Here is a 24,048-nt window from a genome sequence, read left to right as displayed (position 1 = left end):
AAAAAGTGCATGAAAGATGTCTTCAGATCAAAATCAACTTTCGTACAAATGTGGATAAAAATTCGATATAGATTCCTGGAAATGTGCTAATGCATCACAGCGTAGAGAAACCAACTGTATACATCCTATTAATGCAAGCTTGACATAATCAATGGTGATTCATACACATCCGTTTATTGTCCAAACGATGCAAATAAACATTAAAAAACACCCGCTGTAAATCTAAACTGCATCCAACCAAGAGAGGAATATATATGGTCGAAATATGGTACATTAGAGGTGTGTTGCGAAAAATAATATTGAAGGTTACCCTTATTTTAACCGATGGATTGGAGACCAACTAACTGGTATGTAACGTTAATATTAGTATTATTTGCTTATTATTGTTAACTCTCCTGTTGTCACTGCTCATTGTTGACACTTGTGTACTTATTTACTTGCAATTTAGGCATCTGGCAGGCAGGCTGTTTCATGGACTCTATGAATGTAAACTAGTTAATCAACAGTAAAATAGTCATGTGGAATTTGTGTCACTTGAAATGTACATGGAAATAGTCCCCCCAAAAATTACATATAGGCAGGAATCGGAATTGATTGATGACTATATCCAACCTGTCGCAAGTTTTATTTGGTCTGCATCATTTCCTTCCTCTTCCTCCTCTGAAGGATCATTGTTATTTAAACTGTCACAGCAACTCTGCTCTGCTGTGGCAGTGGTTTCAGCCCTTTTAAAACCCTGGCATAAATGTGATGAAAACTGGAAGAGGAATACTCCACATATCCCTCTGCTTCCCATTCCTCTTGGAATACTTGAGTTGTCATTCGTGTTGTCTGAAGGCAGTTGATTTTGCTCGTCGCTCCTGTCGTTCGTGGCACTCATTTGTTGTGTTGAAGTTGTGTCTGGTTTTTCCGTTTTGCTCTTGGTCACACCATTGCCACTCCTGTGATTTTGAGTCTGGCTGTTTCCTGCACCAGAGCCCTTAAGACCCTGTATATCCTTAACACGTTTCTCTGTCTCCTGATAGATCTTCCAAAACAGGGTTGTCATTATAGTAACCGGCAAGTAAAATGCAGCTATAGCGGTGCAGAATGTAATAATGGGCTCAGACAGAAACTGGATGAAGCATTCATTAGGCGGCACTGTCCGCTCTCCAACGATGTATTGCCAGAACAGGATGGCTGGGGCCCAAAGAATGAATGATATGGACCAAGCTAAACAAATCATCGTCATGGCTCGCTTGGTTGTACGCTTTGCACGATAGGTCAAAGGCCTGGTCACAGAGAAATACCTAAAGGGGGGAAAAAAAAGTAAGAAAAGGTGACACTGTTTAGAAGCAATTGCAGAAATTTACCCAACAAAAAGATTTTAGCACTCTTGCTATGTTCATTTCTCAGGAACAGCAATATTGTTCCTTGGTAAATTTGAGCCATTAACAAATATATCAGAAACGAATAAAACCAACCACCACATATTTCATTATGAACCCAATATTTGTATTTGATTACACTTATTAAGTCACTACCAATTAGTTTTTTGTGGTTGTTGATGTTTTTTTCTTTCTTTCTTTTAAAATGGGTCAATTTGACCCACAACATGACATGAGGATTAAATAAAAGCCATTGTGGATACTCAAATTAATTATCCTGTGTTTAAATATTAGGGATTGGTATTTCGAGACTAGTTTATGGTTCTCTATCTATCTATCTATCTATCTATCTATCTATCTATCTATCTATCTATCTATCTATCTATCTATCTATCTATCTATCTATCTATCTATCGATCTATCTATCTATCTATCTATCATCTCTGTACATTTCTGACAAATCATGTACCTTTAACTTATTTGAATATTTTCTTTCTTTCTGCCATTAACTTTATATAACTTTATAAACTTTCTTTGTTCAGTTTCCAGTTATTTTAAATGATTCCAGTGATCACTTTAGTAGAATGATATCACGGCATTATTTAAATGAGATCCGGTATCTTGTCTACTTTCATAGTTCTGGACTATGGTATTCACCATAAACGAGTTTTTAAAAAAATATCAATATTACTATCTTTCCAGTCGCTTTGGTACATTTCTAAGATCAGAATTGAAAGTCTCAAAACTACTTGCTCAAACTTCACATCATTGTGTCAGTTGTGTACATAAAAAGAACACAGCTTCTACGTTTTTTTAACAAGTTACAAATGCTTTGGTGAACTGGCGACCACTTGAGGATGTACCCCGCCTCTCACCCAAAGATAGCTGGGATAGGCTCCAGCATGCCCACGACCCTAGTAAGAGGTACGGAAAATGGATGGATGGATGAATTATGTCATCCCCCACAACATTTAGGCATTAGTTCATCGCATGAGTCTGTTGAACGAGATGGTTGACAGCGCGGGGACCTACGCCAAGATCCTGTTTGTGGACTTCAGCTCTGCGTTCAACACCATCATCCCCGAACTCCTATCCTCCAAGCTTCTCCAGCTCAGCGTCTCGCCTGCCTTCTGCCAGTGAATTTATAGGTTCCTGAGGGGCAGGACACAGCAGGTGAGGCTGGGGCACACTACCTCATCTACACGCACCACCAGCACTGGGGCGCCCCAAGGATGTGCCCTCTCTCCTTTTCTCTTTGAAGTTTGCAGACGACGCCACAGTCATCGGCCTCATCAAAGAGGAGTCTGCGTATCGACTGGAAGTGGAGAGGCTGGAGGTGTGGTGCTGCCGACAAAACCTGGAGCTGAACACGCTCAAGACTGTAGAGATGATCGTGGACGCCCTGTGTCAACCGTTGAGACAACCGTCTGCGCGGACCAGCTCGCGCCAGTCTTCACTCAGATCTTCAACAGATCACTGGAAATGTGCGAAGTTCCATCCTGCTTCAAACGCTCCACCATCATCCCAGTCCCCAAGAAACCTGCAATCTCGGGTCTGAATGACTACAGGCCTGTCGCTTTGACATCTGTGGTCATGAAGTCCTTTGAACGTCTTGTGCTGGACCACCTCAAGAGTGTCACAGGTCCCCTGCTGGACCCCCTGCAGTTTGCCTACCAAGCGAACAGATCTGCGGATGATGCAGTCAACATGGGACTGCACTTCATCCTAGAACACCTCGACAGTGCAGGGACCTACGCGAGGATCCTGTTCGTGGACTTCAGCTCAGCGTTCAACACCATCATCCCTGAACTCCTTTCATCCAAGCTTCTCCAGCTCAGCGTCTCACCTGCCATCTGCCAGTGGATTTACAGCTTTCTGACGGGCAGGACACAGCAGGTCAGGCTGGGGGAGGCCACCTCATCCACACGCAGCATCAGCACTGGGGCGCCCCAAGGTTGTGTCCTCTCTCCGCTGCTCTTCTCTCTCTACACGAACGACTGCACCTCAGCGAACCCGACTGTCAAACTCCTGAAGTTTGCAGATGACACCACTGTCATCGGCCTCATCAAGGACGGTGACGAGTCTGCATATCGACAGGAAGCGGAGCGGCTGGAGCTGTGGTGCGGCCGACACAACCTGGAGCTGAACACGCTCAAGACTGTAGAGATGATCGTGGACTTCAGGAGGCATCCTTCGCCACAGCTGCCCCTCACGCTGTCCAGCTGCCTTGTGTCAACCGTCGAGACCTTCAAGTTCCTGGGAATTACAATCTCCCAGGACCTGAAGTGGGCGACCAACATCAACTCCGTCCTCAAAAAGGCCCAGCAGAGGATGTACTTCCTGCGGCTTCTGAGAAAGCATGGCCTGCCACCGGAGCTGCTGAGACAGTTCTACACAGCGGTCATCGAATCAGTCCTGTGTTCTTCCATCACAGTCTGGTTTGGTGCTGCTACAAAAAAGGACAAACTCCGACTGCAACGGACAATCAAAACTGCTGAAAGGATTGTCGGTACCCCCCTACCCACCCTTGAGGACTTGCACGCTGCCAGAACTAAGACAAGGGCGTGGAAAATCCTCTCGGACCCTCCCCACCCTGGTCACCAGCTCTTCCAGCTCCTTCCCTCAGGTAGGCGCTACCGATCAATGCAAACTAGAACTAGTAGACATTACAACAGCTTCTTCCCTCTTGCAATCAACTTCTTGAACAGCTAACTTACAATTCCATTACAACAAGCTGGCAATTTTTTGACTTGAGTTCGTTGTCACATTTCTGTATTATGTATTACTCGTGCACTCACTGTAGTTGTCTCGCCGTGCTGCACTATTTGCATATAGTGGCCACTCATGCCAGAGTAGCATCTGCTCCATTTGCACACTGATTGAGGAGTATCTGTAACATTTGCACAACCATTGTCCCAGATTATCGCAGTACTCGTCACTTTAAACCGCATACACTCCTTGAAGTCTCAGTGCCCTTTGCACAATGGTCATTGCACCGGACTATTGCGATATTAGCCATTCGAACTGAGGACTCTGCATCTTCTTGCACAATTGTTGTTTGTTGTTGTTTTTTGTCAATGTCTTTATGTCTCCAAAGTGTTCTGTAAATTGACTGTCTGTTGTACTAGAGCGGCTCCAACTACCGGAGACAAATTCCTTGTGTGTTTTGGACATACTTGGCAAATAAAGATGATTCTGATTCTGATTCTGATTCTGATTCTGAACATCAACTCCATCCTCAAAAAGGCCCAGCAGAGGATGTACTTTCTGTGGCTTCTGAGGGAGCATGGCCTGCCACAGGAGCTGTTGAGGCAGTTCTGTACAGCAGTCATCGAATCAGTCGCGTGTTCATCCATCACAGTCTGGTTTGGTGCTGCCACAAAAAAAGATAAACTCCGACTACAACGGACAATCAAAACTTCTGAAAAAATTGTCGGTACTCCCCTACCTACCTAGGACTTGCACACTGCCAGAACTAAGACAAGAGCATGCAAAATCCTCTTGGACCCTCCACATCCTGGTCATCACCTCTTCCAGCTCCTTCCCTCAGGTAGGTGTGATTGAACAATGCAATCTAAAACTAGCAGACATTCCAACAACTTCTTCCCTCTTGCCATTAACTTCTTAAACAGTTAATGTACAATTCCATTGTACATGCTGCCAACTTTGTCTTGAGATTGTTGTCACATCTCTGTTGGGCCAATTACACATTATTCGTGCACTCACTGTCGTAGTCTCGCCACTGTGCACTATTTGCATATCTGTTGTTTACCAATACTGGCCACTCGTGTGCTTGAGAAGTATCTCCACCATTTGCACAATTGACACTATTGCGGATTATCGCACTCCTAGTCACTTTAAACTGCTTAAATTTCTTGAAGTCTGCGCCATTTGCACAATGGTCACTGTACCAGACTATTGCTCCATTAGTCATTTCAAACTGCGAGAGGACTGCAACATTTGCAAAATTGTCCCCCCCCAAAAAAACTTTCGGTATTACCTCATTATTGGTAACCTTTTATTGCTCAGGGACTCTCCGTACTGTGATATTATGTATTATGTAAACTATTTTCTGTCAGACGGCTGTCCAACTGCCGAAGACAAATTCATTGTGTAATTTTGACATACTTGGCAAATAAAGATAATTATGATTCGATTTCTGATTCTTCCACTCTGGAGTTGCCCATGGTGAGAGGTGCCAGGCAGGTGTGGGCATCCTTTTTGCCCCCTGGCTCGGTGCTAGCATGTTGGGGTTCACCCTGGTGGACAAGAAGGTAGCCTCACCCCGCCTTCGGATGGGGGGGACGGGTCCTGACTGTTGTTTGTGCCTATGCACCAAACAGCAGTTCAGAGTACCCACCCTTTTTGGAGTCCTTGGAGGAGGTGCTGGAGAGCACTACCACTGGGGACTCCTTTCGTCTGCTGGGGACTTCAATGCTCACGTGGGCAATGACAGTGAGATCTGGAAGGGCGTGATTGAGAGGACCCCCCCATCACGGTGGTCTATTATTGGACTTCTCTGCTTGTCATGGTTTGTCTAAAATGAACACCGTATTCAGACCTAAGGGTGGCCACATGTGCACTTGGCACCAGGAGACCCTAGGCCGCAGTTCAATGATGGACACTTGAGTGAAGAGGGGGGCGGAGCTGTCAACTGATCAACACCTGGTGGTAAGTTGGCTCCAATATTGGGGAAAATGCCGGTCCCCTTGCCAGAAGGGGTTTCAACTCAATTTCTGGGCTCTCCCTTAGAGATAGAGTGAAAAGCTTGGTCGTCCGGGAGGGGCTCAGAGTCGAGCTGCTGCTCCTCCACATCAAGAGCTGCCAGATGAAGTGGCTCAGGCATCTGGTTAGGATGCCACCTGGACGCCTGCCTGGTGAAGTGTTTCAGGCACATCCCACTGGGAGGAGGCCCCGGGGTTGACACAGGAAACGCTGGAGAGACTATGTCTCCTCGCTGGCCTGGCAACGCCTTGAGATCCCCCCGTATGAGCTGAGTGAAGTGGCTGCAGAGAGGGAAGTCTGGGTTTGCCTGCTTCAGCTGCTGCCCTCGCGACCTGACCCTGGATAAGCAGAAGATGGATGGATGAATGGATGGACTTTCCACCAGACTTTTTTCCCAGGTGAATTTTGAGTTTTGTAACAAAGAGAAATACTGTGTGAAGCATGAGATAAACCAATGATCAATCAGTTTTCTGAAACAGCTAACAGGACCATTTCATGAACCATCAAGTGACAAGTATATATACTGCATATAACCAGACCACAAACACAAATTCAAATGTCTTGACAATGGAAGAACAAGGAATTGGACGGGTCAACAGCCAAAGACAAAAAGAAGAGGCAGATTTGTGGGGCTGCATCGCGAAGGAGTTGGGAAAAAAACAAAAGCGGAACAGACTGAGGACAAATATTGTTTGTGATGAGAACCACACTTGTAGACCATGTTCTCAATCATGGGCTTAGGTATAGGAAGATTGCAATGCAATTCCTACAGCACTTTTTCCCTAAGGAGATTGTTTTTTTCTTTGTGTTATGCAGTGCGGGTTGGCAGGGGGTTAAAAATTTTGGATCGACTAGTGCAGTCACAATCTATCCATTTTGTCAATGGGGTGATCATTCATGGGGGCGGGGGGGGGGGGGGGGGGGTCACTGCCCTAACACAGGGCTTAGCCCCCCACAATTCTGCCGCTACGTCTTAAGGCCTATCTTACTGGCCTGGAGACTTGTTGGTAACCTGATGGTGGCTTGAGTCTCTGCTGGTTGTGGAGAAATCTTCTGGAGACTAGCCAGGTTGCCAGGGAGTTGCGGTAAAGTAAAACTTGTTCGATTTCATCTGAGACCTTTTGGAGACTTTTGCCATCTCCAGCAGGAGTTAGAGACTTCGCGGCGACTAATTCTCCCTATGACTGGGGAGACATCTTTGCAAGGTCTCTGTGAGGTTTCTGAGACCTACTGGAGGCCAAGGAGACTGAAGAGACATTGTGGATATGTCTCCACTACTTTCTGCTGAGAGCGCAAGCAATATTTTGGTCTCCTGTGTTGCGTGAGTTGTCGCAGCTGATCAGTCGCAGCCGTCGCAGCTGCCACCAAATTTTCACTACACCAGGCGCAAATCCAAGGACATACCCTCACTGCATGCTCAGCTTGGTGCAGACCAGTCTGCCAAGTTAGCAAACACGCGCAGCGAGCCATGCACATTCACGAAAATCAGGATATGCCGGCATTTGCGCCCCGCCGAAGATGCACTGTCTACGAAAATAAAGCCCAAGGACTTTCATTCTGATGGTACTGTAATGTTCAGTCACACAGTTATTTACTTTTACTTACTTACTTTTGAGAACTCAGGGTTTTGATTAAGGGACTGGCGTTTCCAGGTGATCCATGGTGTTTTGCTATTTGTACAATGTCATGGTCTGTGTTTTTGTTTGGGTTGGGTTTAGTTTTGTTCCATGTTTTCCATTTTTGTCGCATGCTCATTTAGTTATTGTGTCCACCTGTTCACGTCAACCTTCTACCTTGTGTCGACCAATCAGCTCTCTCCAGCCACTGGTGTCTTGTCCAGGTGTTCCTCGTTTTCTCGTCAATCTGTTTGTATTTAGTTCCTTGGTTTCTTTCAGGTCTTGTCGGTTCATTGTCATTGTAGCATGTCATTGTCAGGTGTCATTGTCTCTGTCTGTGCCACGTCTTAGTTACCAGTCATGTTTTGTTTCCAGTTTTAGGTTTATTAAAGTGTTTCTTTGTTACTTTGGTTATCTGTTGTGGGACTTTGTTTAATTTGCTTTATCCATGTTCCTTGTTTGCCCTTTTTTTTTGGAATTAAATATTACTTTTTGAGACTCCCGCACTCCTGCCTTGCCTCCCTACTTCCCTGCACTTGGGTCCTCCACGTTTTTGCCTTGCCTTCCTCGCCTTCGAAAACTTACTAATGCTGCCCTATCGGGGGCACGAGCCAGTGCAAACAGTAGGCCAAGCCCAGATAAATGCAGACGGTTGCGTCAGGAAGGGCATCCGGCTTAAAACTTTGCCAAACAGATATGAGCGTTCATATAAAGAATTCCATACCGGATCGGTCATGGCCTGGGTTAACAACGTCCGCCCCCGGCACCGTTAACCTGCAGGGCGCCAGTGACTATGACAGGATAATCTCGGGAGTTGCTTGACATGATGATTAGGAGAAAGGTTTATATATTATGTGTCCAGGAGAGCAGGTGGAAAGGCAATAAGGCTAGAGGTTTAGGGGCAGAGTTTAAATTATTTTACCATGGTGTAGATGGGAAGAGACATGGAGCAGGGGTTATTTTAAAGGAAGAGTTAGCTAAGAATGTCTTGGAGGTTAAAAGAGTATCAGATCGAGTGATGAGGCTGAAACTTGATGTTAGGTATAATGTGATGAGTGGCTATGCCCCACAGGTAGGATGTGACCTAGAGGTGAAAGATAAATTGTGCAGACGATGTAATCTGAAGGAGGTTACAGACTGTAAGGTAGTGGAAGGGGAGAGTGTGGCTAGACAGCATATAAAGTTTATGAGCAACACAATGAAGTTATGGGAAAGAGTAGTGGAGGCTAGACTCAGGACAGAAGTGAGTATTTGCAAGCAACAGAATGGTTTCATGCCTAGAAAGAGTACCGCAGATGCATTATTTGCCATTAGGATGTTGATGGAAAAGTACAGAGATTTTAACCAAGATGGCGCCTACCAGTGTTGTCGCCTCGGTAACGCGCTCTCTAGTATCGTTTTTGTTTTTGTGTTTTTCGTCCGTCTATGGAGACCTTACACGACTCACTTACACAAGGGGAGACCTGCTAACCATCAAGGAGGCTACTCCGGACTTTCTGTCACCAACTTTCGCAAATCCGCTCAGTTTTTTCCCCGAGTTACTCACCGGAGTGGCGTCCGTGGTTTTCAGCGCATGGAGACGGAAGCGGCGCCACAGAGGGAAACGGGCCGGCATTCAGGTGAAACTCCGCAAGAGAGGACACAGATTGGCGTTCCCGTCGATCCACCTCGCGAATGTACGCTCCCTACCCAACAAAATGGACGAGTTTCATCTTCTGTTAAAGACCAGTAAAGACTTCGGACGTTCCGCGGCCATGTGCTTCACGGAGACCTGGCTTTGCGACGCTGTACCCGATGGCGCCGTCATGCTTCCCGGCTTTCACATTCATCGAGCGGACTGCGACATGGAATCATCGGGGAAAACAAAGGGCGGCGGCATATGCCTCTATATCAACGAAAAATGGTGTACGGACGTCACGGAGCTCAGCACACACTGCAGCCCGCATTTGGAGTCGCTATTTTTAAACTGTAAACCCTTCTACTCGCCACGTGAGCTGGAGTCTACATACCGCCTCAAGCTAACACGAACGCCGCACTGCTAACGCTCGCCGAACAAGTCAATGAAATTGAAAAAAAACACCCGGACTCACCCCTCATTATTCTCGGGGACTTTAACAAAGCTAAACTCAACCACGAACTCCCTAAATACAAGCAGCACATCGACTGTCCTACCAGGGAAAATAATACTTTAGACCACTGCTACACTACGGTAAAAAACGCATACCGTGCTATTCCTCGTGCAGCCCTGGGCTCGTCTGATCACTGCTTAATTCACTTAATACCGACGTACAGGCAAGAACTTAAATGCGCGAAGCCAACAGTGAAAACAGTGAAAAAGTGGACCAATGAAGCAAAGATGGAACTTCAGAGCTGCTTAGACTGCACAGACTGGAGTGTCTTTGAAAATTCAGCTGGCAGCCTGGATGAATATACGGACACTGTCACATCCTATATCAGTTTCTGTGAAGAGGTTTGTGTACCAACAAAATCATTTCGCACATTCAACAACAACAAGCCGTGGTTCACTGCTAAACATAAGCAGCTTCGCCAAGCTAAGGAGGACGCATATCAGAGCGGGGACAGGGCCCTGTATAATCGAGCTAGAAACCAGCTGATCTATGCAGCAAAGTTGGAAAATAAGTTTAGCGCAAACGACTCTAAATCAGTCTGGCATGCATTCCAATCGCTGACTAATTACAAGCGACGATCCCCCCAAGCTGAGAACAATAGCATACTAGCCAACGACTTGAATACCTTCTACTGCAGATTTGAAAAGGACAGTTTCACACCACACACCCACCCGGCCGCACCCGCGACCACAATCACACCTCTGACCTCTGCGTTAACCATCCATGAACAGGATGTGAGACGCATCTTCAAACAACAAAAGATTAACAAAGCGGCAGGCCCGGACCATGTGTGCCCATCCTGCCTCAAAGTCTGCGTGGACCAGCTCGCTCCAGTCTTCACTCAGATCTTCAATAGATCTCAGGAAATGTGCGAAGTTCCATCCTGTTTCAAACGCTCCACCAACATTCCAGTCCCCAAGAAACCTGCAATCTTGGGTCTGAATGACTACAGGCCTGTCGCTTTGACATCTGTGGTCATGAAGTCCTTTGAACGTCTCGTGCTGGACCACCTCAAGAGTGTCACAGGTCCCCTGCTGGACCCCCTGCAGTTTGCCTACCAAGCGAACAGATCTGCGGATGATGCAGTCAACATGGGACTGCACTTCATACTAGAACACCTCGACAGTGCAGGGACCTACGCGAGGATCCTGTTCGTGGACTTCAGATCAGCGTTCAACACCATCATCCCTGAACTCCTTTCCTCCAAGCTTCTCCAGCTCAGCGTCTCACCTGCCATCTGCCAGTGGATTTACAGCTTTCTGACGGGCAGGACACAGCAGGTCAGGCTGGGGGAGGCCACCTCATCCACACGCAGCATCAGCACTGGGGCGCCCCAAGGTTGTGTCCTCTCTCCGCTGCTCTTCTCTCTACACGAACGACTGCACCTCAGCGAACCCGACTGTCAAACTCCTGAAGTTTGCAGATGACACCACTGTCATCGGCCTCATCAAGGACGGTGACGAGTCTGCATATCGACAGGAAGCGGAGCGGCTGGAGTTGTGGTGCGGCCGACACAACCTGGAGCTGAACACGCTAAAGACTGTAGAGATGATCGTGGACTTCAGGAGGCATCCTTCGCCACAGCTGCCCCTCACGTCGTCCAGCTGCCTTGTGTCAACCGTCGAGACCTTCAAGTTCCTGGGAATTACAATCTCTCAGGACCTGAAGTGGGCGACCAACATCAACTCCGTCCTCAAAAAGGCCCAGCAGAGGATGTACTTCCTGCGGCTTCTGAGAAAGCACGGCCTGCCACCGGAGCTGCTGAGACAGTTCTACACAGCGGTCATCGAATCAGTCCTGTGTTCTTCCATCACAGTCTGGTTTGGTGCTGCTACAAAAAAGGACAAACTTCGACTGCAACGGACAATCAAAACTGCTGAAAGGATTGTCGGTACCCCCCTACCCACCCTTGAGGACTTGTACGCTGCCAGAACTAAGACAAGGGTGTGCAAAATCCTCTCGGACCCTCCGCATCCCGGTCACCAGCTCTTCCAGCTCCTTCCCTCAGGTAGGCGCTACCGATCAATGCAAACTAGAACTAGTAGACATTCCAACAACTTCTTCCCTCTTGCAATTAACTTCTTAAACAGCTAACCTATAATTCCATTACAACAAGCTGGCAATTTTTTGACGAGTTCGTTGTCACATTTCTGTGGGGCCAATTATGTATTACTCGTGCACTCACTCTAGCTGTCTCGCCATGCTGCACTATTTGCATATACTGGCCACTCATGCCAGAGTAGCATCTGCTCCATTTGAACACTGATTGAGGAGTATCTGTAACATTTGCACAACCATTGTCCCAGATTATCGCACTACTCATCACTTTAAACCGCATACACTCCTTGAAGTCTCAGCGCCCTTTGCACAATGGTCATTGCAGCGGACTATTGCAATATTAGTCATTCGAACTGCTCTAAGTGCTAGAGGACTCTGCATCTTTTTGCACAATTGTTTTTTGTCAATGTCTTTATGTCTCCAAAGTGTTCTGTAAATTGACTGTCTGTTGTACTAGACCGGAGACAAATTCCTTGTGTGTTTTGGACATACTTGGCAAAAAAAGATGATTCTGATTCTGATTCTGAGAAGGTCAGAAGGAGCTACATTGTGTCTTTGTGGATCTAGAGAAAGGCTATGACAGAGTACCCAGAGACGAACTGTGGTACTGCATGCGGAGGTCTGGAGTGGCAGAGAATTATGTTACAATAATACAGGACATGTACGAGGGCAGCAGAACAGCGGTGAGGTGTGCTGTAGGTGTGACAGAGGAATTTAAGGTGGAGGTGGGACTGCATCAGGGATCAGGCCTGAGCCCCTTCCTGTTTGCAGTGGTGATGGATAGGCTGACAGATGAGGTTAGACTTTAATCCCCGTGGACCATGATGTTTGCAGATGACATTGTGATCTGCAGTGAAAGCAGGGAGCAGGTGGAGGAACATCGAGAAAGATGGAGGCATGCACTGGAACGCAGAGGAATGAAGATTAGCCGAAGTAAAACAGAATATATGTACATGAATGAGAGGGGTGGTGGGGGAAGAGTGAGGCTACAGGGAGAAGAGATAGTAAGGGTGGAGGACTTTAAATACCTGGGGTCAACCGTCCAGAGCAATGGTAAGTGTGGTCAGGAAGGGAAGAAACAGGTCCAGGTTGGAACGGGTGGAGGAAGGTGTCAGGTGTGTTATGTGATAGAAGAGTCTCTGCAAGGATGAAGGGCAGAGTTTATGACAGTGGTGAGGCAAGCCATGATGTACGAATTAGAGACAGTGGCACTGATGAGACAACAGGAAGCAGAGCTGGAGGTGGCGGAAATGAAATTGTTGAGGTTCTCTCTAGGTGTGACCAGGTTGGATAGGCTTATAAATGAGCTCATCTGAGGGACAGCCAAGGTTAGATGTTTTGGAGACCAAGTTAGAGAGAGCAGACTTCGATGGTTCAGACACATCCAGAGGAGATAGAGTCAGTATATTGGTAGAAGGATGATGAGGATGGAGCTGCCAGGCAAGCGAGCAAGAGGAAGACCAGAGAGAAGGTTGATGGATGTCGTGAGGGAAGACATGAGGGCAGTTGGTGTTCGAGAAGAGGATGCAGGAGATAGGATGGAAAAGGATGACATGCAATGGCGACCCTAACGGGATAGGCCAAAAGGAAAAGAAGAGGTTTTGAGAAATTTACTGTACACTTACGGTTTTGCAAATGTCGAGTATGATTCAAAAAATGTACCAAAACGACTGAGAAAAACTGTTATATTTTAAAAATAATGGATTGTAAATCTGCGATTGGCTGGCAACCAGTTCAGGGCGTACCCCGCCTCCTGCCCGATGACAGCTGGGATAGGCTCCAGCACGCCCGCGACCCTAGTGAGGAGAAGCGGCTCAGAAAATGGGTGGATGGATTGTAAATTGTCAGTTATTGGGGCTGTCTGGTGCACTGTGCTCTCTGCTTAATCATAAAGTAGGTCGAACATAAGAAAAACATTGGGTTACCTGTCAAAGCTAATGACAAGGAGGTTCATGACTGAAGCATTACTGGCTACATAGTCAATTGCAAGCCACAAGTCACAGATCACCGGGCCCAGAGCCCACTGATCCATGATGATGTAGGTGGTATACAAGTTCATTGATAGTGTGCCAATGGTCAGGTCAGCGAACGCCAAGCTCAGCAAGTAGTAGTTGTTCACAGTCTTCAGCGTCTTATTGATCTTGAAGGACAACAGAACTAAGATGTTCCCAAGAATAGTAACAAGTGAAAGTGACCCAGTGAGGAAGACAATTACTACAACCTGAAGATGAAAAAGAATAAGAGGAGAAAAAGAGCACAATGGTTACATCATGAATACTTTAATGGGCTAATTTCTCTCTCAGTGAGGAGTAAGGTGTAGTATATATAGAAATAGGTACATAAAAATATAAAACATAAAAGTATTAAAAAAAATCTTTTGACTGTACTCTGTTCCAAATGATTATGCATGTAGGATATACGTTAAAGAAACATTTGAGTTTTAACTTTTCCGTGGAGGTTTTTGTACATTGTTTCTCTTTTAGATCTGAATTTCAAGTTTTATAATTGGCTTCCCTGCTTAGCCCAATTGAAGGGATGTTACCGAAGTAGGTTTTTCCACATTATGAAGAAAGTCACAGTTTTCACGCAGGATGAGTAAAAAGAAGGCTCTTTCTGCAAACAAAAACTGTTAAATAATCTATTGCCTTAATTGTGAAAGGAATGAAAGATCATTGTAATATTCTATTATTTGTGCGTCATTCAAAGAGCAAACAGGTTTGTTTGGATAATAGTGTATAAAGGAAAGTTTCTTTCAGACAAATCCATCATGTTAAGAGAGCAGCTGGAAAAAAGCCACTGGTTAGTACCAACCAGATATTTAAAGCTGCTGGTCTCTCAGGAGTCCCAAAAACATCTCGATGCAGGATCCGCCATTGGCTTACAATCATGCATCAAGCTGAGACATCCCTAAACAATATTACAAGAAGAAACATTTCCAGTGGGCTCAGAAATACATCCACTCATCCATCCATCCATCCATTATCTCCACCGGTTATCCTCATTCAGGTGACAGGTGAGCTTGAGCCACTCCAGCTGAGTTTGGATGAGAGGTACATGCTGAACTGGTCGCCAGCCAAACGCAAGTCAAATATCGACTAACAAACATTGACACTCACATTTACACGTTAGGGCAATTTCGAGTCTTCATTAAACCAAGCATGCATGTTTTGGGAATGTGGGAAGAAGCTGCAGTGCCCGGAGAAAACCCAGACAAATATGGCTAGTACTGTAAATGCAAACTCCACACAGGAATTGGGGAATTAAGTGGAGTTCTGTAAAGCTACCATGTCCCAGCAAAGTTGTGGCGTTAGCAAGGAGGTGCTGGAGTAATATTTTGGGATGGAATAATAATGAGTGAGATGGAAGGCTCTCGTCAAAACGACCTTTGCAAAGTATGTGGAATTTCTAGCTTGCCATTTGGGGTATATATATAAAAAAAAGAATTTTGCCTTCCAGTGTATAATTCTAATGTAAAACAACACACCTTCCCACGCTGCAAAAATTAGAATTGAAGGGACAGAAGGGGGGCGGCACGGTGATCGACTGATTAACACATCTGCTTCATGGTTCTGAGGACACAGGTTCAAATCCAGCCTTGCCTGTGTGGAGTTTGCATGTTCGCTTCGTGCATGCATGGGTTTTCTTTGGGTACTCCGGTTTCCTCCCACATCCCCAAAACATCATGGTAGGTTTAGTGAAGACTCTAAATTGCCCATAGGTATAAATGTGAGTGTGAATGGTTGTTTGTTCATGTGTGCCCTGCAATTGGCTGGCAACCAGTTCAGGGTGTACCTTGCCTCTTGCCCAGAGTCAGCTGATAGGGGCCAGCACACCCTCGAGAGGAAAAGTGGTACGGAAAATGTATGGGTTGATGGGACAGAAGGAAGAAAAACTCATGGTGTCCTCATCCCTGACCTCAACCCTACTGAGAAACTGTGGAATATCCCTTTCAAGGAAGATTGATCAGGGTAGGCAATTATTGCATCCTCAAATGAGATACAGGCAGAAATATCCATGGACAAATTCAATGAATTTGAACAATGAAAGTCATTACGTTGCTATGGAAGAGGGGCTCCTCTTTTAACATGTAACTTGATTACAAAATGTGTTTTTTGGCAGAAAAGGCATTTTCTTTGTTCTTTGTTTAAACCATCGCTACTCAGACCTATTTATTTGCTTTTTGAAAACAATTGCATCTAATAATTTGGAACATATCTTTTGATATACTTCATAACAATTTTTTTTTTTTTTCATTAACGGTAGTTTTCATTAGAACAAAAAACTAAAACTGCAGGCTATTGCAGAACCTAATGTAATTGTTGATGACTAAAAATACATCTATTCTGTATGAATCGCTTTGACTAGAAAATGAACAAAAACTGCCTAATAATTTGGAACAAAGTGTAGTTCAATTCGACGCTGAAAACACATAATAATCAAATATGTAATAGGTAAAGATTTATTTAATAAAGACACATGAAAACCACAATTCAACTTGTACATAAAAGCATATTGTGCCATTTGTAAAGCAGCTCACGCTGAAAAATAACACCATATTAATCACATTTAGCCTGGAACGGTTTTAAAAAACTGGTGTGAATTTTTGAGTCCCTTTTATGCATGAAAAAGAAAACTTCCTGGAGTGAGAAGCGGCCGCTTGGTGCACTCGACTGTCAGCCATTATATATATATATATATAATATATATATATATATGTATATATATATATATATATATATATATGTGTGTGTGTATATATATATATATATATGTGATTGTTCAGTTTTTCTTTTTTAATAAATCAGCAGAAATTTCAACAATTCCATTTTTTTCTGTCAATATGGGGTGCTGTGTGTACATTAATCAGGGGAAACATTAACTTAAATGATTTTAACAAATGGCTGCAATATAACAAAGAATGAAAAATTTAAAGGGGTCTGAAAACCTTATATACCCACTGTATATTCAACATTTAGATTCAAAATTTACAGTAGGGTTAACATTTAATATTTGGATTTATCTATACGGTTGACAAATATTGTTCTAAATGTGCAGAAAAGTGAATCTTAAAAATTCACGCCAGTTTTTTTAAACACTGTGACAAAATGTTGCCGTTATTTTCAGCATGAGCTGCTTGACAAAAGGGACCCCATAGATAGTATTGGATCATATCAGGATTCTTCATGCTTCGCTTAATTGATCTGATTGTTACCTGCAAGACTGTATGTCCTCCTAATGGGTCAAAGTCCATTGTTGGCTGGGTAATTGTCCTATTTTCTGGTGATTCAGTGAAGTTTTCCCCATGCCAAATAGCATGACTGCTATTGAACTGATGGGTACTCCACCCACCAACACTGCCAGACAATATGGCAACTTCCTGGTGAGAGCCATCTAAAATGGAAAGAAATTGTTTGAAAGAATCAGTATGAAGAATGAAATTTATGAAAACTGACTGGTTAGCACATCTGCATCACAGTTCTGAGGACCGGGTTTTAAATCCCGGCCCTGCCTATGTGGAGTTTGCATGTTCTTCCTGTGACTGCGTGGGTTTTTCACCGAGTACTCCGGTTTCCTCCCACATCCCGAAACATGGGGGGTAGGTTGATTGAAGAAACACTAAATTGCCCGTAGGTGTGAATGTGACTGCAAATGTTTTTTTGTTTATACATATGTGCCCTGCGATTGGCTGACGACCAGTTCAGGGTGTACCCTGTCTCTCGCCCATGGATAGCCGGGATAGGCTCCAGCACGCCTGTGACCCCTAATGAGTATCAGCGGTACATAAAATGGATGGATGGATGTTTTCCTCCACACAAATCCAAATTGTTGGCTATTTAATGACCAGCACATAGAAACATCAAATAAAGATTGTGCTATGGGTTTACTTCTAATAACTGTTCAGAGGACAGTTCTAAAGAAAAGTGGTGTGTTGGAGTCATTACTTGATTTTAAATTGCAGTTTTTCTTACAGTTGAAGATAATTAGAATAGGAGCTTACTCTATGGCATTTAACCTCTTACCTAAGATATAGCGATGATGGATTTGAAGTATAACTAGAAAGATTCTCACAAAACATTGAAATGGGTCTGCTACCTATTGTCTGTAAACCGCATTTATGAAATTTTTTTGCAAGTTGGTGTCAAAAGATATCAGAAATATTCATTCATGCATTCATTTTCCGTACCGCTTATCCTCACGAGGGTCGCAGGCGTGCTGGAGCCGATCTCAGCTATTTTTGGGCGAGACCCTGAATTGGTCGCTAGCCAATCGCTGGGCACACATAAACAAACAACCATTCACACTCACATTCACACCTATGGGCAATTTAGTCTTCAATCAACCTACCATGCATGTTTTTGGGAGGAAAGCGGAGCACCCAAAGAAAACCCACGCAGGCTCAGGGACAACATGCAAACTCCACACAGGCAGAGGCGGGACTTGAACCCTGGTGCTCAGAACTGTGAGGCAGATGTGCTAACCAGACGTCCACCGTGCCACCCACATGGAATTATCCATCCATCCATTTTCTGAGCAGCTTCTCCTCACTAGGGTCGCGGGCGTTCTGGAGCCTATCCCAGCTATCATTGGGCAGGAGGCGGGGTACACCCCGAACTGGTTGCCAGCCAATCGCAGGGCACATACAAACAAACAACCATTCGCACTCACATTCACACCTACGGGCAATTTAGAGTCTCCAATTAAGGCATGTTTTTGGGATGCGGGAGGAAACCGGAGTGCCCGGAGAAAACCCACGCAGGTACGGGGAGAACATGCAAACTCCACACAGGCGGGGCCGGGGATTGAACCCCGGTCCTCAGAACTGTGAGGCTGACGCTCTAACCAGTCGTCCACCGTGCCGCCCCACATGGAATTAAAAAATAAATAAATACATTTTAACACTTTTTGGGGATAGGTTAACCAATGTGGGCTGCATTCTTTCTGAAAGAAATACATCTGCAGAATAATAAAGGACAATAATATAATGTATAACAAGTATGAAAAAATAGCTAGATGGGCTGCTTAGCTCCGCAAGCAGGTCCATGATTGAAGAATTTCTAGATAGACCTGCTGTAAACGTGAGTTAATTGTTATGAAATAAGACATCAAATGCTTATTGTGTGTCACAGCTAATTGGAAAATCTAAGAATTGCGCTCTTTTAAACAGGTTATGGTACATACAATGGGGGGAAAATGTATTTAGTCAGCCACCAATTCTGCAAGTTCTCCCACTTAAAAAGTCTGAATCAGAATCAGAATCACCTTTTTTATTAAAAAGATGAGAGGCCTGTAATTTTCATTATAGGTATACCTCGCCTATGACAGACAAAATGGGAAAAAAAATCCAGAAAATCAGATTGTCTGATTTATTAGCAAATTCTTCTTCTTCTTTTCCTTTCGGCTTGTCCCGTTAGGGGTCGCCACAGCGCGTCATCCTTTTCCATGAGAGCCTATCTCCTGCATCCTCCTCTCGAACACCAACTGCCATCATGTCTTCCCTCACGACATCCATCAACCTTCTCTTTGGTCTTCCTCTAGCTCTCTTGCCTGGCAGCTCCATCCTCATCATCCTTCTACCAATATACTCACTCTCTCTCCTCTGGACGTGTCCAAACCATTGAAGTCTGCTCTCTCTAACTTTGTCTCCAAAACATCGAACCTTGGCTGTCCCTCTGATGAGCTCATTTCTAATTTTATCCAACCTGGTCACTCCGAGAGCGAACCTCAACATCTTCATTTCCTCCAGCTCTGCTTCCTGTTTTCTCTTCAGTGCCACTGTCTCTAATCCATACATCATGGCTGGCCTCACCACTGTTTTATAAACTTTGCCCTTCATCCTAGCAGAGACTCTTTTGTCACATAACACACCTGACACCTTCCTCCACCCGTTCCAACCTGCTTGGACCCGTTTCTTCACTTCCTGACCACACTCACCATTGCTCTGGACGGTTGACCCCAAGTATTTAAAGTCCTCTACCCTTGCCATCTCTTCTCCCTGTAGCCTCATTCTTCCCCCACCACCCCTCTCATTCATGCACATATATTCTGTTTTACTTCGGCTAATCTTCATTCCTCTTCTTTCCAGTGCATGCCTCCATCTTTCTAACTGTTCCTCCAGCTGCTCCCTGCTTTCACTGCAGATCACAATGTCATCTCCAAACATCATGGTCCACGGGGATTCCAGTCTAACCTCATCTGTCAGCCTATCCATCACCACTGCAAAAAGGAAGGGGCTCAGGGCTGATCCCTGATGCAGTCCCACGTCCACCTTAAATTCTTCTGTCACACCGACAGCACACTTCACCGCTGTTCTGCTGCCCTCGTACATGTCCTGTATTATTCTAACATACTTCTCTGCCACTCCAGACTTCCGCATGCAGTACCACAGTTCCTCTCTGGGTACTCTGTCATTGGCTTTCTCTAGATCTACAAAGACACAATGTAGCTCCTTCTGACCTTCTCTGTACTTTTCCATCAACATCCTCAAGGCAAATAATGCATCTGTGGTACTCTTTCTAGGCATGAAACCATACTGTTGCTCGCAAATACTCACTTCTGTCCTGAGTCTAGCCTCCACTACTCTTTCCCATAACTTCATTGTGTGGCTCATCAACTTTATTCCTCTATAGTTGCCACAGCTCTGCACATCACCTTTGTTCTTAAAAATGGGCACCAGTACACTTTTCCTCCATTCCTCAGGCATCTTCTCACGCACTAGAATTCTATTGAACAAGCTGGTCAAAAACTCCACAGCCACCTCTCCTAGATGCTTCCATACCTCCACAGGAATGTCATCAGGACCAACTGCCTTTCCATTTTTCATTCTCTTTAATGCCTTTCTAACTTCCCCCTTACTAATCATTGCCACTTCCTGGTCCACCACACTTGCCTCTTCTACTCTCCCTTCTCTATCATTTTCCTCATTCATCAACTCCTCGAAGTATTCTTTCCATCTACCTAGCACACTGCTGGCACCAGTCAACATATTTCCATCTCTATCCTTAATCACCCTAACCTGCTGCACATCCTTCCCATCTCTATCCCTCTGTCTGGCCAGCCTGTATAGATCCTTTTCTCCTTCTTTAGTGTCCAACCTGCCATACATGTCATCATATGCCTCTTGTTTTGCCTTTGCCACCTCTACCTTTGCCCTGTGTCGCATCTCAATGTATTCCTTTCGCCTCTCCTCGGTCCTCTCAGTGTCCCACTTCTTCTTAGCTAACCGTTTTCCTTGTATGATTTCCTGTACTGTGAGGTTCCACCACCAAGTCTCCTTCTCTCCTTTCCTGCCAGAAGATACACCAAGTACTCTCCTGCCTGCTTCTCTGATCACCTTGGCTGCAGTGGTCCAGTCTTCTGGAAGCTCTTCCCGTCCACCGAGAGCCTGTATCACCTCTTCCCGAAAAGCTGCACAACACTCGTCCTGTCTCATCTTCCACCACATGGTTCTCTTCTCTGCCTTTGTCTTCCTAATTTTCCTCCCCACCACCAGAGTCATCTTACACACCACCATCCTATGCTGTCTAGCCACACTCTCCCCTACCACTACCTTACAGTTGGTAACCTCCTTCAGATTACATCGTCTGCACAAGATGTAATCCACCTGTGTGCTTCTACCTCCGCTCTTGTAGGTCGGAGGTAGAAGCACACAGCTAATACATTGTTAGCAAATTATGGTGGAAAATAAGTATTTGGTCACCTGCAAACAAGCAAGATTTCTGGCTCTCACAGACCTGTAACTTCTTCTTTAAGAGGCTCCTCCATCCTCCACTCATTACCTGTATTAATGGCACCTGTTTGAACTCGTTATCAGTAAAAAAGACACCTGTCCACAACCTCAAACAGTCACTCTCCAAACTCCACAATCGCCAAGACCAAAGAGTTGTCAAAGGACACCAGAAACAAAATTGTAGACCTTCACCAGGCTGGGAAGACTGAATCTGCAATAGGTAAGCAGCTTGGTGTGAAGACATCAACTATGGGAGCAATTATTAGAAAATGGAAGACATACAAGACCACTGATAATCTCCCTCAATCTGGGGCTGCTCGCAAGAGCTCATCCCGTGCGGTCAAAATGATCACAAGAATGGTGAGCAAAAATCCCAGAACCACCTGCAGAGAGCTGGGACCAAATTAACAAAGGCTACCATCAGTAACACACTACGCCGCCAGGGACTCAAATCCTCCAGTGCCAGACGTGTCCCCCTGCTTAAGCCAGTACATGTCCAGGCCCGTCTGAAGGGTGCTCAAGAGCATTTGGATGGTCCAGATGAGGATTGGGAGAATGTCATATGGTCAGATGAAACCAAAATAGAACCTTTTGGTAAAAGCTCAACTTGTCGTGTTTGGAAGAGAAAGAATGTTGAGTTGCATCCAAAGAACACCATACCGACTTTGAAGCATGGGGGTGGAAACATCATGGTTTAGGGCTGTTTTTCTGCAAAGAGACCAGGACGACTGAGCCGTGTAAAGGAAAGAATGAATGGGGCCATGTATCGTGAGATTTTCAGTGAGAACCTCTTTCCATCAGCAAGGGCATTGAAGATGAAACATGGCTGGGTCTTTCAGGATGACAATGATCCCAAACACACTACCCGGGCAATGAAGGAGTGGCTTCGTAAGAAGCATTTTAAAGTCCTGGAGTGGCCTAGCCAGTCTCCAGATCTCAACCTCATAGAAAATCTTTGGAGGGAGTTAAATGTCTGTGTTGCCCAGCGACAGCCCCAAAACATCACTGCTCTCGAGGAGATCTGCATGGAGGAATGCGCCAAAATACCAGCAACAGTGTGTGAAAACCTTGTGAAGACTTACAGAAAATGTTTGAGCTCCGTCATTGCCAACAAAGTGTCATGCCCTGCAGTTTCTCTATTGGAGCTTGGGTGGCACCGTGTGACTTGTCTCTCTCTCTCCCCCTCTGTCTCCCTAGCAATCAGCATCACCTGTGGAGCGTACCTGTCTTCAAGCAGCACTGATTACTGCCTGCATTTAAAGCCTGTCAAATTCTACAGCCTTCGCCTGAGTATTGACGCTTGTTTGTGACTCACCAGCCGGTTTTGTGATCCGATAGTATTATCCTACAACCTGCATCTGTACTCCCATGATTGTGTTCTTCCCCATCTCCAGTGTTCCTTCCGTGCCTTCCCCGTCTCGCTGACCGCTCCAGCCACGGCGCCAAGATACCCCACCTGCTTATGTTCCAGCTTCCTGCTCACTCCTCGTCCCGACAGTCTTCCACCTCACCTTGGATATTACCCTGAGCCAACCTACAATATACCATTCTACTCCTTCCGCCTCAGTCTGCTTATTGGGTCCAATCCAATTCACATCCTACTACGCTCCCGTGACAGAATACTCAGGCCATGACGGACCCAGCGACTACAGAAGCGTTGAGGGAAGCGCTTGCCCATCAGGGCGCGCACATCGACAGACAAGACAAAGCCCTCAGCGAGATCATGGTTTGATTGAATGCCCTTACACAACAAGTATCCCTCCTGTCCTCTCAGAGACACTTCAGCAATCCTCCCATGAGTATTCCTCGCGAGCCCGCAGCCTCCGAACAACCCTGCCTCCCGTACAACGAGCCGCACGTTCCTCCTCCCGAACCTTACTCCGGGGATTTAGGTTTATGTAGCCAATTTTTTATTAAACTGTACTTTAGTATTCGACCTCCAACCGCTGAGCTATCCCACCGACAAATCTAAGATTGTGTTTGTCATTAACCTCCTGCGCGGAAGAGCTGCCACACGGGCTACTGCACTTTGGCATAATTCCTCCCTGGTACTCACCTCACTAGACTCCTTTATGGCATAACTCAAAAAGGTTTTCAATCACCCAAGGGTAGGGAAGGCATTCGGCGTCTCCTAGCTCTCACCCAAGGTTCGAGCTCCGTGGCGTCCTACTCCAACGATTTCCGCTTACTCACGAGTGAATGCGGGTGGAACGACGCAGCGCTAAGGGGATTTTTTTTTAAAGGGGCTATCAGAACAACTTAAGGACGAGCTCGCGACCAGGGATGAACCCACCTCCCTCAAAAACCTGATTGCATTAGCTATTAAACTAGACAACCGCCTGCGAGAGAGAGCTCGTGAGCGGGGAGTTAAGACGCGTAGTTTCGCTCCACCCACCGTGGCTGCCCAAAACGACTCCACCGCACAC

At 45.5% G+C, this 24,048-nt stretch overlaps 1 protein-coding gene across 1 annotated transcript in view; it reads right to left on the bottom strand.

Moving 5' to 3' along the window:
• chrm3b (cholinergic receptor, muscarinic 3b) overlaps positions 1-24,048 on the bottom strand; it is a 47,111-nt gene that overhangs the window by 4,041 nt on the left and 19,022 nt on the right. The window contains exons 3-5 of the mRNA XM_061756277.1: positions 17,108-17,286; positions 13,821-14,116; positions 613-1,289 (exon numbers count right to left, since the gene is read on the bottom strand). Coding sequence (XP_061612261.1) covers positions 613-1,289; positions 13,821-14,116; positions 17,108-17,286 — 1,152 coding nt within the window. The remainder of the gene's footprint in view (positions 1-612; positions 1,290-13,820; positions 14,117-17,107; positions 17,287-24,048) is intronic.

This window comes from Phyllopteryx taeniolatus, chromosome 19 (assembly GCF_024500385.1).
Source record: "Phyllopteryx taeniolatus isolate TA_2022b chromosome 19, UOR_Ptae_1.2, whole genome shotgun sequence".
NCBI lineage: Eukaryota > Metazoa > Chordata > Actinopteri > Syngnathiformes > Syngnathidae > Phyllopteryx > Phyllopteryx taeniolatus.
Note: the sequence above shows the minus strand (reverse complement) of the source record. Positions and strands in the feature narration are given on the sequence as shown.